Source organism: Aythya fuligula, chromosome 3 (assembly GCF_009819795.1).
Source record: "Aythya fuligula isolate bAytFul2 chromosome 3, bAytFul2.pri, whole genome shotgun sequence".
Taxonomy (NCBI): domain Eukaryota; kingdom Metazoa; phylum Chordata; class Aves; order Anseriformes; family Anatidae; genus Aythya; species Aythya fuligula.
In genome coordinates, this window is record NC_045561.1 from 112,812,510 (window position 1) to 112,830,162 (window position 17,653).

Sequence of the window (17,653 nt, forward strand, 5' to 3'; positions counted from 1 at the left end):
AATCACCAAGTAGAGATTTCTATTTTATTTTTTAAACAAAATATTTTACATATTTGCACCAGAGGCCAAAACAAGCTTCCCAGAAATAGCTGAGGCGTACCAAAATAAGGCACACAAGTCTAAATATTTTAGGAGACCTCTGTTGTTAACATACTGAACACAGATTATTTTAAACTCTCTCAAAACTGAGGATGCATAAACAGTGCAGTCTGTATTAAAATAAAAACATTAAGAAAAAAAACCTAGCTCTTTCAAAAGTTACAAGATACTTTCAAATTATTCTATAGGTATTTTCTACTAATAATCTCCTACAAAATTTATCTGGGGAGCAGAGACTCAGCATGGCTAACTGGATTAGTCCAATTTCTATACTTGTAGCATGAAATGCACTTGAAATTATGAAAGGAGCTACGTACTGAATGCTTTGAATGTTTGGTATTGAACACCCAGATTTTTCAGACAGACTTGGGTTAATTTTTATGCAAAGTTTAAGACAGGCCAAATTTCGCAATGCTCTGGGCTGCACACTGTCTTGCTGGCTCTGCAAGAAGAGCACTTCCAGCAATAGCACTGAAACGGTTTAAAAGCTGAAAATTTTAATCTACTAAAAGTAAAATCCCTGATAGACTTCAAAATCAGGATAAAGTCCAAGTAAGCATTGATTTCCATAAAATCATACACAAACTTATTTCAATATATGCTTTGGAATGGCAAAACTGAAGTGTTAACTACTCTTACCCCCACTACATTAAACACTCCTAAACTGTAATAGGCTGTTTATAAACATGGCCGTGCATACATCTATCCCACGAAATAAAGCAACACTGCTCAAGTGGCACAGATGTCCTATTTGCTGTTAGAACTCGGCCAAAGCCCTGGTTTGGCTGTACAAACCCACCGTTTCAAGTGCGCTGTTCTGCTAGATTACACAACCCCTAAAGACAGGCGAAAAGCCAGCTGTTTGTTGAAGTTTTCGTAATTCTGCAAATGATGCATTCCATGTAAAATAACCCATTTATGCAAAAATAACTGATTTCTACATAAAAGAAAAGTACACTTGAAATTCCAATACAGGAGCTGAAAAGCATTGTCCCTGGAACTAGGCAAAATGAGCTGTCAACACATCACATTTTTTTTATGGGGGTTGGCACTCCCAAAAGAAGTTTTGAGTTGACTTTAAAAAAAAAAAAAAAAAAAAAAAAAAAAGTAGCTCTCTAGATAAAGCTAGGCAATTTAGTAGTTAAACAAAGTCATAAATTCTCAGAGAAAAAAATCTTTTTTCTTTTTTATTACTATAAATGGAACCAGGCTACCTGGAGAATAGACTTCAAGGGAACAACAACTTTCTGATGCAAGAAACCCAGCATACAACCATGGACAGCACGCACACGAGCAACTCCAGAGTAAACACAGCATCATTCCTATCATCCAGGAAAAGAAACCAAACTGGGGGGCTGCTCTGCAACAACAGATTTCCAGCATCCCAGCTGACCACTGAAAGCTAGGCAGAATGAAAGCCAGCTTTAGCACGTCAACACAAATTAACACAAACTTAATACCCCTGCCTTATTTGCTTCTGGGAGACAACCCTACAACTGATTTCTCACTGAAATGCAAACAAAAACTCCTTCAGACACTTTTGCATTTGAATAACTTCTCAAAGATAAAGAACATTATGCACAAAAAGCAGTATACACAGAAGTATAACGCCAACAAGGGGAGAACAGATCAGTTTTGACAACCAAATACTTCTTCACCAAAGACTATCAAGCAACAGATGCACATTTCCATTAGCCTTACCTTTTGGTTTACTTTCACCTTCTGATTTTGCTCCTTCTGACGAGTTTTCCATTTTCGTTACGCAAGGAAAATGAATTGGCTTTGATCCAGGGGGATGGTGAGGTGAGGACTACAGAAACAAAAGAGAACTTTATTAACAGAAACTCATGTTTTCAGTAGCTGAGATGATGTGAAATTATCTCCAAGAGATTCACTGCGTTTTTCTTTTAAGTACTTAATTTACTGCAGTTACTTCATTATGGCCACCACAACAAGAATTTTGTCTACTGACCAAAGACAAAGCACACTGCTTTATATCTGGCAATGTCCAGCTCAATTTTTGCAATCATATTTCAATCTTCCCAAGCGTCACTGTTCCATTACTCTGAAATTGCCTTCTCTGGCACAGAAGTGGTCATTTAACAGCTCTGCTGAAAGTAACTCTGACCATAGTTACTTGACACTGGAATGACACAGGAATATTCAGTGACCATAAACCATCTCAGCTGAAGAGGTAATCAGTTTTTCATTACTTAGGCAAACATAAAAGCATGTGAAAGCCCGTCCCAGCTTCCCTTTGCTCTTGGAGATTCAAACAGCACAGAACCCAAACACACACTTTCTCACCAGACATTTTCTCCTACACCAAAAAAAACACAGAGGCATCACAACTGGTATGAAGTTTCAGAGTTAACACCTAACCAAAATAATTGCTCTAGTTTTCATTTCAAGACATTTACTGAGCTGTCAGGAGGACTGCGACAGCTTCAGCTGCATTCTTTTCTTCACAGTCATAAGAGCTACAAACATTAGTCAGTGCTTACCTGAGCAACCCTAGCAGTGTTACTGACGAGAAAATTCCCATTGCTTTTACTTATTCTGTTCATTTCCCTTTATAACTAGACTTTGCAGACCTACTGATGCCACAGAAACCAGCCTGAGTCTCTTTAAGAACAGATGGTGTCTGTGGGCTGGTGTTTGGTACCTCTGACATACCATAGAGGAAGCTACGGTCATTTGGGATGTTCTCAGAGTGCATATGCAATTTAATTCACTCCAGAACATAAAGGAAGCACTAAAATAACCCACCTAGGAGATTAAAGAAGGCCAGTATGGAAAGTTTTCTACGTTCTCCCCTTCCAAAAAAAAGGATGCAATTAGTGTGAGAGGAAGTTTAGGCAGGCAGGGTATAAATAACCTGAACCCATGCAGGATGCTGGAGCTGACTGAAATCTATCTTACAAAAGCAAATAAACATTTGAATTGCTCACGAGTCTAAGTGCTCAGTCTTCCTGTGCTGAGCAGTTCTTGAATTCCCATAGGGGAAAAACAAAGAAGCTCTCTCTGCTCTAGAGCTTCCTGAGGACAGCTTTTATTTCTTTACTAGCTTAAGGATGGAGAATGCCCTTCCAGCATCCCTCCATTTAAACCCAAAGTGAGTTGAGCATGTACCTGAAGAAACTGTTTTAGCAAAACCTTCATAAGAATTTTCCCCATAGGGCTCTTTACGCTGTTCTCTAAGCCTATCTGCCTTTGGGATGACTTTGGCAATAAGCATAAGTGGAATATTAAATGCAAACCTCAATTGTTTATTTCATTGTCTTCAAACTACGAGAAGTTTGTTTTCTCACTTCATTTCCCATCTTGCTGAGAAGCTGCCTACAACAACTTAGCAGACTGGCCAACAAACCAAATACAGCGCCAACGTATCTTAGTATTTCTGCACGAAGAACAGTTCAAAATGACTGAGCAGGCTTCCTGTCAACTCAGTATATTTTAGACAGGATCTTACCGCTCCCAAGTTATAAGCTGGAAAGTGAGGAAGCATGCCTTCGGACAAGCAATCTTATAACAAGAAGGCAAATTGAGAAAGCTAGCTCCTGAAAGCCTCCTCTAACAGCAGTCACACAACAATGTAGTGGCTCCCATGGATTCCTGTACTGAGGTATAAACCTGGAGAGAATGGAGGAAAATGCATGTGCCCTCCCTGGGACTTCACAATCAATACCCCAGCTACAAATGACAACACTTTGATAACTTTGGTTCTCTGACTCATATGAAGTTTTGATTGAATCAGGAAAAAAAGGATGTGCAGCAACATATACTATTGGATAAGCATCTCTCAGCTTTGTTACTGGGGCTGGGGGGGGAAAACAACACATTAAAAGAAGTATCTGCCCCTGCCCTCTTCCTGAGGACTCTCTTCCTGCCCTCATGTTGCATTTTGCCCCCCAGCACAATTATTTCTGGGCAGGCAAAGGAAAACAAATCAGTCAGAATTACGTTTTCCAAAAAACAGTCACAACCACAGATGAAAAAAAAAAAAAAAAAAAAAAAAAAGAATTTGGACAAAGATTTAGAAGCTTTCTTGAATTGATCACTTGAAAAATAAAACTTAAACACTGAATGACCTCAGCTGTCAAAAGCTTGAAAAACATAAAAAAGTTCTTGGTATAATTCTATGCATAATTTCAAGATAAATGCATTGCTGTTGTACTTATGAGGGGTAAGAGCTTCCTTGAGTTCAGATATACCAAAACCAAATTAAAGTAAGTAAATAATGTGATGTTCTATAATACTTCCTAACTTCTAAGTTAGATTTGGAGATCAAAAGTACCCCTTTCACCATTCACTCAAACAAAAAGGGAAAACAAAGAGGATATAAAATTTTTAAGTTGTACTTTTCAAGCTCACCCAATCTGAAGGTTATGGAGACACCAATGAAGCCAAAATTTGGCAGCATTCACTGAAGGACATTCCCATTGGTAATAACACATGACACACAGTACAACAATTTCAACATCCACCAAAACGTGAAGGAAAAAAAAGAAACACCCCAAATATTCCTTGATTTAAAGGCTACATTCAACTTAGAATCATAGAATACCCCGAGTTGGAAGGGACCCATAAGTATCATCGAGTCAAAATCCTGGTACCACACAGGCCTACACAAAATTTTAGACCATGTGACTAAGTACATAGTCCAAACGCTTCTTAAACTTGTATAGAAACTCAGCAGTCCTGCCCCTGATTAGATACAAAATCTGTTACAGAGAAAAGAACTACCAAAGACTACAGTAGGTACATATCCTGCTATATTTTAAACCCCTGGCTTTTGAAAGGACAATTTTCATGTTAGTTTGAATTTCCCTCTTTAAAAAAAAGTCAAAACATTTGACTAGACCTTTTGGAATCCATGGTAGATAACTTACCGTGAAAGAAGTTTGAGGTGTTTTGCTTTGTTTTATAGGCAAGACCCTCTTCTTGCCTTGCCTTTGGTATCCGACGGTTACAGCCTGATTACTGAACAATACTGACAAATCTTATAACCTGCCAGCATCTACGGGATTATGTTTTCAGTTTCCACACTTTCTTTTTTAAATACAGGAAACCCCAAAATAACAACACGAAACCCCTACATACCTTATCTTGCTTTTTGTCTTCTGATTCACCACTGGATAATCTTGTCTTAAGTTTAACTGAGCCTTCTTTAAAGATATCACCAAACCCAACACCTCGTATTTTCTTTGGCTGTGCTGGTCCAGATCCAGGTTCAGCTCCATTCCCTGGAGAAGCCACAGGTGAGGTAGGACCACTGAAAACAGACTCTGAAAGTGAAAGGATAAAAAAAACACAGTTGTTTTAATAGCTGAAATTATTTCTTTGCTCTTCAGAGGAAAAAAAAAAAAAGGAAGAGACACAGCTGTATGTATTGCTCTTACAGCTTATTGCAGCTACAATACCTCCCTTTTTTGTCTAGCTGTATGTTTAACATAAGATCATCTGAAACAACACACATTGAATAGTCTGGCAACTCAGTCATTAGATTATTAATATTCCTTGCCATTTCAAACATCGAGGCTCCACAGTCTGTAATCATCAGCATTAGATTTTATGAAGCACTGCTGAGTAGTGCAAGGCATGGTTTTTTTCCAACACTTAAAAGCTTATCACATGCAGCAGAGCTATAGCTGCCAAAGGCTATGATCAATAAAGGGCCATCATGATGCCAAAATGAGTGCACTTGTTTCAACAACCACAACAAAGAAAACTGTGGTGCAGTAGCAGAGACTGATGCCTCTCAAGGCAGCAAGTGAAGTTTTCCTACAGCTCAAAATACCAAAAAAAATACCTGAAAACAGTTTCTTGTGAATTTATTTATGTTTTGGTAACACTGTGAAGTTGTGTTGCCACTTCAGTTTCTGAACTATATTACTCTTCACTTGGTTGTTTTCCTTTTAGTTCTCTAAATGGATAGCTACAAATTTCATTAATGAGAAAATTCCAAAAAATCACAGCTCAGAGAATTTACTTTTTCTCAGGAGTAAAGAAATATAGCAGATACTTGAGAACCTGACTGTCAAAGTACTGAGCATTAAATGTAACCCCCATGCAGGAGGGTGGGTGGTGGTGGTGCTGAAAATCATAGCTTCTAAGATACTAACAGAAAATACAATCATTTCAGATTACTGTTCAGTTTCTCTGAATCTCAGTATTCATGAAATAAGATGGACACATACCCATTTGTACACTCATCTCACCAGATATCACTAGTCTCAGCAAAACTAAGCTCTAAATAGGTGTTGATCTATTTGGGACTGCTCAAATCAAACAACTCTTGGCTTACACTACTGAAATTATTTCCAGAATTTACAAAAAATCAATTATTTTTTCTTTCTGAGCAAACCGTTATTAGAAACTATTATTACTTAACATCTTGTAAATGTGGACAGAAAAATATTAAAAACACACACTTTTTGCCCTTGAACATTATACATTTTTTTTTTTTTTAAGCATTAACTCCCTTCAGGACACTACTCCCAAAGATTGCTCCCATTTCAGCAATATCATATCAAAGTTCCCCAGCCTTCAAACAGGTCTTCAAAAACATAAGGCCTCAGAAATACAGTTTCAAGGCAACAGACTAAATAATTGTCTGGAAAGCATGTACCTGCCTGGCACCCCTCAGCATTTAAACTACTGTTCAGCTACAGACGGTCTGCTTCTGTCTTAGCTATACAGTCAGAGCCAAAAAGGAATGGCTAAATTTAAAAGCTGCCTTAAAAACAATCCAAGGAATATGTTTGATCCAGTGTCCATTTTAGTATTTGTTAGACATGAAAAATACTTTATTCTTAGAATCAAATATAATAAGATTGCACAACAACCACAATGTTCTTAATTGTATGAGATTTAAAATAATTTTGCTATGAGCTTACAAGAAAACAGAATACCACCTGCGTCATCCAGAGAGTCCTGTGTTTCTCCATCATCCGTCGATTCCAATTCTTTCACAAAGTTGGAAGGAAACAGCCCTGACTTGCCATTTAGTGTTCCACTCCACCAGCCTTCTTCTACCTGTACAGAAATATTTTGCACATTAATTAAGCAAAAGAAAACTAAAATACAACACCTGTTGCAACATTTAAGTACAGCAATTTAAGCAATCTAAAAAAATGTATATCAATTGAATTCATACTTCACTTAAGGCAATCTTTATGCAGTCTTGTTGCCAGTCCAGTTCCCACCAGTCCCATTTCCATTGGCCCTGTATCCGTTGACCAACTTCAATGCTTGTGTCTTCTGATCAAAGATAATTTCTACAGATGACGTTCAGTAGAAAAAAGTCCTTAGGGACATCACAGCTTAGTTTTCCACTACTCTGTCATCCATTCCTTCTGGCAGGAAACAGCTGGCTGAAGAGCAGATGCCTAGCTCTAGATCAGTTAGAAGATATGGATCCCTTCCCATCTGAGTTGGCCAACCAACGTAGGCAGCCAAGATGCCTGAGTTTTGTGACTAAGGGTACAAGTCCACTGAATATGAAATGAGATGAAATTTTGTTAGCTTTGCTATTCACAAACCATCTCATTTTTGTACTAGAAACAAACCTGTTTCGGTTTGTTTTAAGGACAAACCTGTGATGATCTGTTAAGTGCTTGGATTCCTGGTGTTATTCACTCTAAAATATTTAATGGAAGGCTCATCATGAATATGACACCATTCAAAACACAAGGAAAAGCAGGGCGCACGTAGGTAATGGTGTAAAATATGATGCCAGAAAACTGAATAAGAATTGTGTTCTTTTTTTTATGAACACATTTGAAGATATCTGAAATTATGTGAAGGTAATTTGCCCAATGAACAATATGTAAAACTGAGATGAGATCAACTAAAACAAAATATTTTGAAGTTTTTCTGCTTTAAGGCTGGAAAGCTGTTTTTAGAAGAGAAAGAAAAACAACAGAATAAAACAGCATCTGTTTATGTAATCTTTTTATAGCCTTGCTTTGTAGGACACTGCGCCTGACACACAGACATAATTTTTAAACCCTAGCTTACCTCCAGGCAGGCAGAATGCACGCAAAGCCTGGCAGCTACAGAGACAGACAGGCAGTGGAAAAAGAACGCCTTTCTTTTAAAAGACATCCTAGTTACCGAATATAGCTTCGTTGTGGATGGTTTAAATACGGAGACTGGTCCAGCAAATCAAATTTCAAGCAGATTCCTGACAGATGCTGATCACACTCCAGCTCCTCATGCTTTACATAATACATGACAGAAAACAAATTAAAATGCCCTGAATCACACATACTACCAAAGAGCCATGAGAAAGGGTCTTTTCATGCTTAGGATATAGAAAGAGATTGAAGCATCCCTTTATTTTCTGCCATTAGAAAAGGTCAGCAAAGCACTCTACAGACTTGCAAGGCAAAGCAATGCCAGATTCAGAGACAGGCAGGAATAGATTAAACGTTATCTGAGTCAATACCCTCACCATGATGTCCTTAAAAAACCTGATGACATACAAACCAGTGTTACCAGAGAATGCATCTTTAATCAACATTAAAGAACAGATGAAGAAAATAAAAAAGGTTCTATGTGGCTTGGTGAAGAGCAACTGTGTATTTCTGGGTGCTAATACTAATGATGACAATTTCAGGACATCTTCCATTTTAAAACCCTACTACAGGATCCAATTTCCACAAGAGGGAGATACAGCTCTGGTACAGCATCGGTACTTTTTTTGAATACCATCAAGTTGCTGCTATAAAAAGATGAACTCTCAAGACTTCTGAACAAAGGGGGAAAAAATGACTGAAACAGTTTTACCAGTCTGAACTTCAAAAAAAAAAAAAATCCAGTAGTTGAGCCTTATGAACTTGTATTATGCAATACAAATACAATACTACAAAAAAAGTTTCTTTTAAACCTAGTCTTTAGTGCTGCATCTGACAGGAATGTGAGAAAAGATATGAAGGAGATACAAAAAGTTTAGATAAATTATACAATTACCACATGTACTTTGTGTATACTGTATGCATAACTCACAAGTTCTGTAAACAAAAGGCCCCGATGATTCAGCCACATAGCACAAAGGCCTTCTTCCCTGCTCCTGAACCTTGTAACCTGCTCTCTTCAAAATTAGTCATTTACCTTCCAAAGCCATGACCTCCACTTTTAATTTCATGATCATTCCTGTAAATGACTAACCATTCAATTTAGGAAAACAATTGCAAGTGCTACACCTGATAACACTGCTCTGTTATCAGGTGTGGCTGTTAGAGCTTATTCCCCTGAGCAGGTGATTTTGCTTTATTATTTTCTCCAAAGAAGTGACCAAATGCTCTCTCAAAGTAATAATCTTAAGTTATCTGTAAATTTAAGTTACTTGTTATATAAATAGCACCTTTTATATATAAATGAAAGCAAGAATCATTTCACAGTAATGAAGACAAGTTAGCCACAATTAATAGTATTATTTTCTATGATTCTTCACATTTCTGGCCATAGAATCACAGAATAGTTTGGGTTTGAAAGCACCTTAAACCCATCCAGTTCCAGTCTGGAACTACAAATACTACAAATACATATTTTCATTTCATTATTTTAAAGTGTTTTTGTTGTCTTTGTTGTTTTTAAAATAGATGTGTTCCTTGCACCCATTCTGTGAGAGACATAACAGCACAAAATTGTCCTAGGCCAGCTATTTTTACAAAGTTCTGTGGAAACACATCAATTTCAAGAAGTTTAATCTTTCTTGAAAGCCAGGTGAGGTATATGAAAGGAAGGAGCACGGGCACAGAAATAAACATGAGAACAGAAACAACAAACTATGCCTCCAAAAAAATCATTTCTATCTAGGAAACCAGATGAATAATTACCTTGATCTTTTTGTTTTCATTAGCTATTTGGTCTTGTGATACATCATACTGAGCACCCCTCCCAAAATAATTCTGAAAGTTAACATGTGAGACTCAAAACAGCAGCTCCCAAAGCAGTTTACTGCTTGAATGGTTTCCAGTGATATTGTTCTGTCTACTGAATGGTACAGTGCAAGCATTTATGAAGCCAGGACTGCTGCACACAAGCACTATCCACAAATTAAACTGATGAGGTTACCCAGGAGCACTCCTTTAAAAAAAAAAAAAAACACTCTCACACAATGGAATTTATGAGACTGATTTTGGTGAGCAGGTTTAACAAGTCACTTGGTTTTATTCAAAGCTAACAAAACAAATTCTAGAAATCATTAGCTCAATTGCATCTAAAAGCACAATTATTTCCTTGCTATGAAAATGGACAAGTCATTCCTGGCAATTATCAGAATCCTGGAGAGTTAGCATTCTCTTCAAATGAAGTCATCCAAGTGAAAGATGCAATCTCAAAGCTACTTCAAGAGCACCAACAGACTCATGGCTAGAAAGAAATATTAAGTCTTTTTCCTTTCTTGGATTCTCAAGGAAACAACAAGGAGGGGCTGTACCAATGGAGGCCAGAGTATGCTGTGCAGTTTTCCATCCAGTTCTGAAAGGATCCTTCCGTGATCACTCTGGTCTTTTCCACAGGTTCTCTGACAGACTTAGCTCTTGTAAGAGATGCTCTTCCCATATAATCAAGCCTCCCACAACACTAGTTGATATTGAATGGAACAGGTAGCAAGGAGACAAGGAAAAAGAAAATAACTCCCCCACAAAACCCCTCTCAGATGCACAGGGTGACTGCCATCAAGTTCTGAACATCAATACCAAGCTTTAATTGTTTTCTTACTCAGTGGAAAATGAAATGGAAATTACCAACACATTACTAACTGCATTTGTAAGTCCCCTATTTCTGTGCAAGTGGGTAGAAGTGCATCGTACAACAAGCACAGTTTGTTGTAACAAATGCTGTTACTATTAGTTCAAAGTTTAAGCGATGAAAGACTTTGTACAAAAGCACCAAACTGGAAAATCAGGTCAAATAGCATTTTTCATCTAAACCGAGTTAGGGTATGTCATGTTAAAGGCAAATGGTCAAAGAATTTTAGCATAAGCATCCTAAAAGCAAGGATCACATTGACAGAGCCAAAGAACTGTGGAAGTCTTTTGAAAAAGAAATGAGCGTGCTGAATTACAATTTATTGCTGTGAAGATGAAATACTTCCCCTAGTATTTGTTGATTTAGGGTAAGAACCTGAGAGAAAGAACTCCTAAAATATTAGCTTTATCCTCTGCTATACCAACTCCTTTGCTATTTTCCAACATCCTTGTATTTAAAATATTACAAAATAAATTAAAAAAAATAATAAAAAAGTCACTTTTGACCACACGAAGACAAAACCAGCTCTGTGAAATAGCTTACCTCTTCACTGATGTCGATCACATCCCCCACCTTGAGTTCCAGCTCATCCTCATTCTGTGGGACATATTCAAAGAGCACCTTACATTGCCTCTTCTTGGACTCTGATACAAAGGAAATTGAAAAATAATATTTTAAAATGAAAACTCATTTTTCCTCAGCTTCCAAGTATCAAATCTGACCAGAACACCGGTAAACCACCCCAAAAAGCTACATAAGCTTCTGCTTCTGTTTTTCCGGTTTGTTTGTGTCACTTCAGCCTAACAAGTTATACCTTAAATGTAGCTTGAAAGCCCTTGAGCGTCTCACACTGTGAGTTACAAATAAGCAAACACTGCACAGACAATTACTAACTGCTATTAAAAAAAAAAAAAAAAAAAGACATGTTGACTCAAGCAAGTCCCCAGTACAATAATTTTCAAGCTACTTCCTGACTGAAACCTGCAAAGATGACAGTAGCTGCTGGCTGCAGTGTTAGCACTTGCTTGGAAGAAAATCTGCAAGTTTCAGCCTCCAGTCTTTAAGCAACCCTGCCCCTGTTTAAGCAAAAATATGTATCAAAAGCTTGACGTACATCACACTGTTTTCTTAGAGTGGTCTTACAGGAGCTATACTTATGTAATTTCTGTACTCCCTCTTACATTGTGCACTCCATCCATACTCAAGCTTCAACAGATAAGATTAGCTGTGTAAAAATAATGCAAACATAGATACAGATTGATCCTTGTCTTCTTACAGCAGTATTGAAATTCCAAAGTCAGAAGTTAAGAAGATCGCTACACCCAGCATCCTCAGTACGGAACAAGCCAGACATCTGAGTAATATGCAGCATCTAAAATTTCTGAGAGCGATCACTAAATTAAGAGTTTTCTACATACTGCTATATGGCCTCTGCTTTGGAGAGCTTAAAGTCAAGATGCAAAAACATGAAGCTCTAGAGGTTGTTTCTAATAACATGTAATTGCTCACATAATACAGCCTTCTTTCAAGTCTACAGAAGTTTATACAGCAGCCAAGAAGGACTATTATGTAAACACTAATTGAAATAAACAGTTCACTGGCCTCTACTACCACCTACAATGCTTTTAGGGTTCCTCCTTTGAACGAGATTAATACCAAAAATGTGAATTAAGGAGTCACACGGCCATTTGGTATACATCTGATTTCCACTTTTCATATTGTAATTTTCTCTAAAATAGGGTTAAAAAACAGATGCATTTTGCATCTAGAACTCTCCCTCACCAGCAAGCTGTTTTCAATGCTATCTACTTTCAAAAGTTCCAGTTTTGAAAATCCCTAGATTAACCTAAGAAGCTAACTGATCAGTTCAGAAAACAATATTCCAGCCTCACACAATGCTGGGACTGTTGGGATGGCAGCTGCCAGACAATTCTGTCCATTTCCAAAAAAAATAAAAAAAAATCTGTCTCTCATTACATTTTGTTTTCTACAGGGTAAACTAAATTTAGCCCTTTGTTACACAATTTAGTACACCTCCTGTATTTTCATTTTCCTGAATAAACGCAGCAATCTAACTGATAGGAATATCGCCTGTAGCTTTCCCACCTGATAGAATATACACGTGTTCAGTGAGAGGTGCATGAGACCAACACATGGGGCTTTCTAGACAGAGAAAACCTGCCTTGTCACGCATGGGAAACTTGCTATTAGTTTTAAAGAAGCTTAACTTTTGTTTTTGAAGTTGTAAACCTCATTTTGCCAGGTTAGGAACTAGAAACTGAAAGATGACTAAATAGTCCAAAAACCTTCTGAAGGGAATGAGCGATTGCCCAGGCAAAGGCAAAAGAAAACAGCAAACAGAATCTGCAGAAGCTGTTTAAACAGCCTTCCCAGAAAGAGGGAACAGCAAGCAAAGTGGAAATACAGACACTGCTGTTATGCCAAATAAACATTTGTGCGTTTCAAGGAAGGTTCCTGAACACCGTTTTGTACTAGAAAAATGAGTCTAGCCATAACACTAATTTTGAGATCAAATTGTATGCACCATACTGATCATGGCTACACAACAATCAGCATGAGGCAACGAGCCCTGTTGAACACAGAATTATTCCAAGATTAGGGACATCAGAAGAGGCAGTCTGTATACGAACTGGTATCAGATGAAGTTGATTCCTTTCCAGAGCCTGGTTGTGTTAATCTAGGGAAAAAGACTAACTTTCTGGACTAGATTTTCAAATGCTTGATGATGAAAGCACCTAATGGGCACACATGCCATCGTCAAGAACTGTATTCAGATTCAGTCATTCAAAAGTCATTTTGCGAATAGTATCATTAGTTGTCTAGAAAGCAAAACTTTTCTAGATGGAAGAAGTGACTGCAGGAAAACTTTTTAATTACCAGGAACAGGCCTGCAGTTCTCATTCAGGTACTTTGCAATACAAGCAGAGCTGACATAAAATTGAACAGCAACAGTTCCTTTCCATTGCCTTCAATGCCGATCAAAAAAGAAAGGCAATATTCTCTGGAATCTGGAAGAGGTCTAAATTCTGTTCTCATCAGAATTCAGCCCTACTGCTGCTAAGAACTGGATCATCCAGGAGCACAGTTTGGCTTAGATTAAAAAGTTTTGGCTCCTGTATCTCTAGTTTTCTGTACATCCTTAAAACTGACAGGCTGATAATTAAAACTGACAAACTGATAATTAATGTTTATTAAAATGCTCAACAGCAGTTTATGCAAGTGAAAGAATTGTAAACGCTCCATACTCTTCTTGAAGGTTTTGGGTGGTGGATGAGGCTGGAATCCTCCTGCTGGAAGCCCACAGATATTCATACGCTGCACAAGGCTTGCTACATTGCCAGGTTTCTCCTTCTTGGCTGGTAGGGCATCATCCTTGGGCTCTACATCCTTCTTAACTTCCTGAAACAAGAGGTTAAATTACCCAAGAGGTCAGTACTGTTAGCAAGGCACTGTACAGACTAATAGATTTGGGATACTTACCATTTGGTTTGTAATTATGTACTATACCCAAAAAACATGGCCTTCTGCATCTAAACTCACTGAAGGCCTTTATAAACATGACCCTTCCATAAAATTAGAAGTCAGGTGAGTTGATGTGCCAAGAAAACTCAGAAACAAGAGCAGTATTGTAGACATCTATTCAAACTCTATGGAAAGTAGCTTCAAGGCCAGAGAAGTCCCACACAAGTCTTAAGCTCATATTGAAAACCCAAGCAAAATATGAGACAAATAAATAATGACAGAGCCATAGCATAGGACACTAAAGAAAATCAATATTCAAGTATAAGAAGCTGTATTGGGTGATCGTCTCAGCCTTACAGCTCAGAAGTTGCTTACAGACAAGGTGTAATGGTACTGCTGAAAAAAACAAATAGAAAAGAAAGCAAGATACTGAGAGTAACAGAGAGCATTTTGCCAATAGCACTGGAATTGACAGGAAGGCAGACAACAGTTAACACCTTAACTTAGGAAAGATATGCCAAATGAAATAAAGAAACGTATAAAGAAGAAAGAATCTGCTGTTGATGGAAAAAGCCGTGTATTTAAGCAGTTATTCCACTGCATCAGCTCATTTAATGAAACTCTACCTGAGAATGAATACTCCAAGACAAGAAGGCAATCACTCAACGTAAGAAGAAACCCATTAGGTGTGGTCAGCAGCCCCTCTCGTGCAGAACACAGCTCACAACAGCAGCAATCCAGGGCTAGCATGCAACCCCGCACGCTTTCTGCTGTCTGATCTCCCACATTCCCCGATCACCCATCAGGGTTTCATTAGGAAGGTTCCCTGCAGTCCCTTTGATGTCTGCAGATGAATTTGTCTAATTCCTTTCCGAATCCATGATCCTGCCTGCCACTGCTTGCTTGGTGATAAATACCAGATACTTTTTGCTAATGCAAAGAAGCCCCTTTCTCTCTCATCTGTTTTAAACTGACACCTTCACACTCCCAATACATGCTCCTACAATCACATTTACCACTGCCTTCATGCTCACATAAACCTTGATCACATCCCCTCAGCTGGAGCCCCAGTTTTGTCAGCCCCCACATCACAGGGCAGCTGCTCCATCCCCTTGACCACCTATCTCGCTGCCTTTCCCCAGCTTTCCCGATGAGCCCTGGCACCCTGTTGGTGTTTTGGCTGTTACTGCCCCCAGAGCTGAGGATTTTGGAGAACTGAGAGTGACACCACCAAATATTCCTGAGCTGACAACCAACTCAGCTGGCATTTTCACATCGCCGCAGTACAGATTATTATTGTTTTATTTATTTATATACACGACTTGACATTTACCTACCATCAAGCTCAGCTGCCACCTTTTTCAACGCTCAACTCCACACCATCAGCGTGACATTTAAAAACTAACAGCTCTTGCAAAATGGGAGTTTCCACTGTTAGGTCTCTGCTCCCCACCACTGGAGATACTGAATAAAGCTGGCATCACAACCAACTCCTAGGAGATCCCTCTGACACATCACCCTGGCATGTCACCACTAAGTTCTTTGTTTCTTATTCTTAAACCAAATTTCAGCCCATAAAATAATTTTTCCTTCTGTATCAAAGCAGCTGCATTTCTTCAATGACTTGATGCAAAATATTTTCCAAGATTCTCTGAAAATCTAAATGTATTGCATCCACTGGGTCTTATTCACCTGTGTACTTAGCAAGAGCCTCGAAGCTCCTCAGCACTGCCACTGGCTGCTCCTTTTCTGAGGAATGCAAACATATGTAATTTGCAGCTTTTTGTGATCCAGTTGTTATTTCAGCTACAATTGCAATAGAACACTTAATATATGAAAACAATGGTTTCACTACATTTATACTTATAATTCGAGGACTTAAAAAGAGCTTTAAGGCAGTAAAACCCACGCACGGATAAAACAACAACAACAAAAAAGTATGAGAAATGTATTCAGTAGAATGTATCTGGTGCTTTTTGGAACATTAAAGCTCTTAAAGCTACTTACTGCAGCTGTCCAGCTGGAAAACTAAACATGTCTGGAAAGCTCCTGATGCTTTCAAACATGCCACGAACCTCATGTCAAACACTTCAAGGCACCTTCCAATTTCCCCAAAGGACAGAGGAAGTAGAATAAGCAAGACTACAGACAGCACAATTTTTCCTCCCACTCATTTCCATTACATAAAGAGGCTTTTCAGCAAACAGGCAAGCTATTCTTGCTTTTAGTCTCCTTCATCCGCAGGGAATTCAGCCCTGGAGATCTCGAGCTCTGCAGAGATCCTATATTCCAAGCCAAAGAAAAAAGAAAAAAAAAAAAGAGGGCTCCAGAAAAGCAAAGCATCGTGACCATCTCCTCCCTATAAGTAGGCGTTCCAAACAAAGACGATGTCATTTTCAGTCTATCATCAGTTTTTTGGCCAGTCACTCGCAAGTCTGATAAACCATAAAGAATCCAAGTTGGCTATAGCTAAATAGTTTGCCTCCCCCTAAAACCTGTTTCTAGTTGCCTTCCTGACAAGGGCACTCTGCTCAACAAAGAAACAGGCTGGCACTTGAAAACTTGCCTGTCGTGGCTATATCCCTGGATTTTAAAATAAGTCTTTTACTACTGAACTTTTACAACATCCAACGCTGCCAGCTGTCCCAGGAATGAATGTTTCTCCAGGTAAGCTGTTTCTCTGCCATAACACTCCCCACTAAGGAGTCAGCTGCAGGCTCGCTCTCCAGGTTTGCACTAATGCTGCACCTTGCACAGAGCTTCAGAAGCTGCAGGGATTTTGTGAAATGCACAGAGATGAGAAAGAGAAGTGGGGAAGACTCATACAGGCAGCTTGTATATATGGGCAAAAGTAAGATCAGCCACTTTTAAGAAATAAAATTAAAAACTACAGACAGAACCATTTTGAAATTTTAAGGTAGGCACCAGCTTTATCAGTAACTGAAGGCAGACAACAAGTCAAAAGGTAGCATCACAGGCAGCAGAGTAATTGATAGATCACAAACAAGAGAAAGACTGAGACAAAAGCAGAGACCACAACAGAAAACCAAGAACTCTAAAATGAAAGGAGGAAAATTTGAGAGACTTTTCTTGCCTGGGCTGAGTCAGTAATTGATATGGTCACAGGCAGGAAATACTCAGAGTCTAATACAAAACCAGCAATGGCAAATTTAACAAAATATAGTTGAATGAGATTTTTTTTAAACAATAAGATCAAAAATAATTACAAGGCAGGTTCAAAGGCTGCAAGTTTATTGAAGATTACTGAAGAAGACTTCATCATTCTGCCTGGTTTCTGCTGTACGAGGCA

General features: G+C 38.4%; 1 protein-coding gene across 4 annotated transcripts in view; it reads right to left on the reverse strand.

Annotated features, from left to right (window-relative positions):
* Positions 1-17,653, reverse strand: part of CD2AP (CD2 associated protein) — a 74,173-nt gene that overhangs the window by 20,121 nt on the left and 36,399 nt on the right. For all 4 annotated transcript variants that reach the window (XM_032184447.1, XM_032184446.1, XM_032184448.1 and 1 more), the window contains exons 3-7: positions 14,127-14,280; positions 11,404-11,504; positions 7,017-7,137; positions 5,203-5,387; positions 1,801-1,909 (exon numbers count right to left, since the gene is read on the reverse strand). In XM_032184447.1, coding sequence (XP_032040338.1) covers positions 1,801-1,909; positions 5,203-5,387; positions 7,017-7,137; positions 11,404-11,504; positions 14,127-14,280 — 670 coding nt within the window. The remainder of the gene's footprint in view (positions 1-1,800; positions 1,910-5,202; positions 5,388-7,016; positions 7,138-11,403; positions 11,505-14,126; positions 14,281-17,653) is intronic.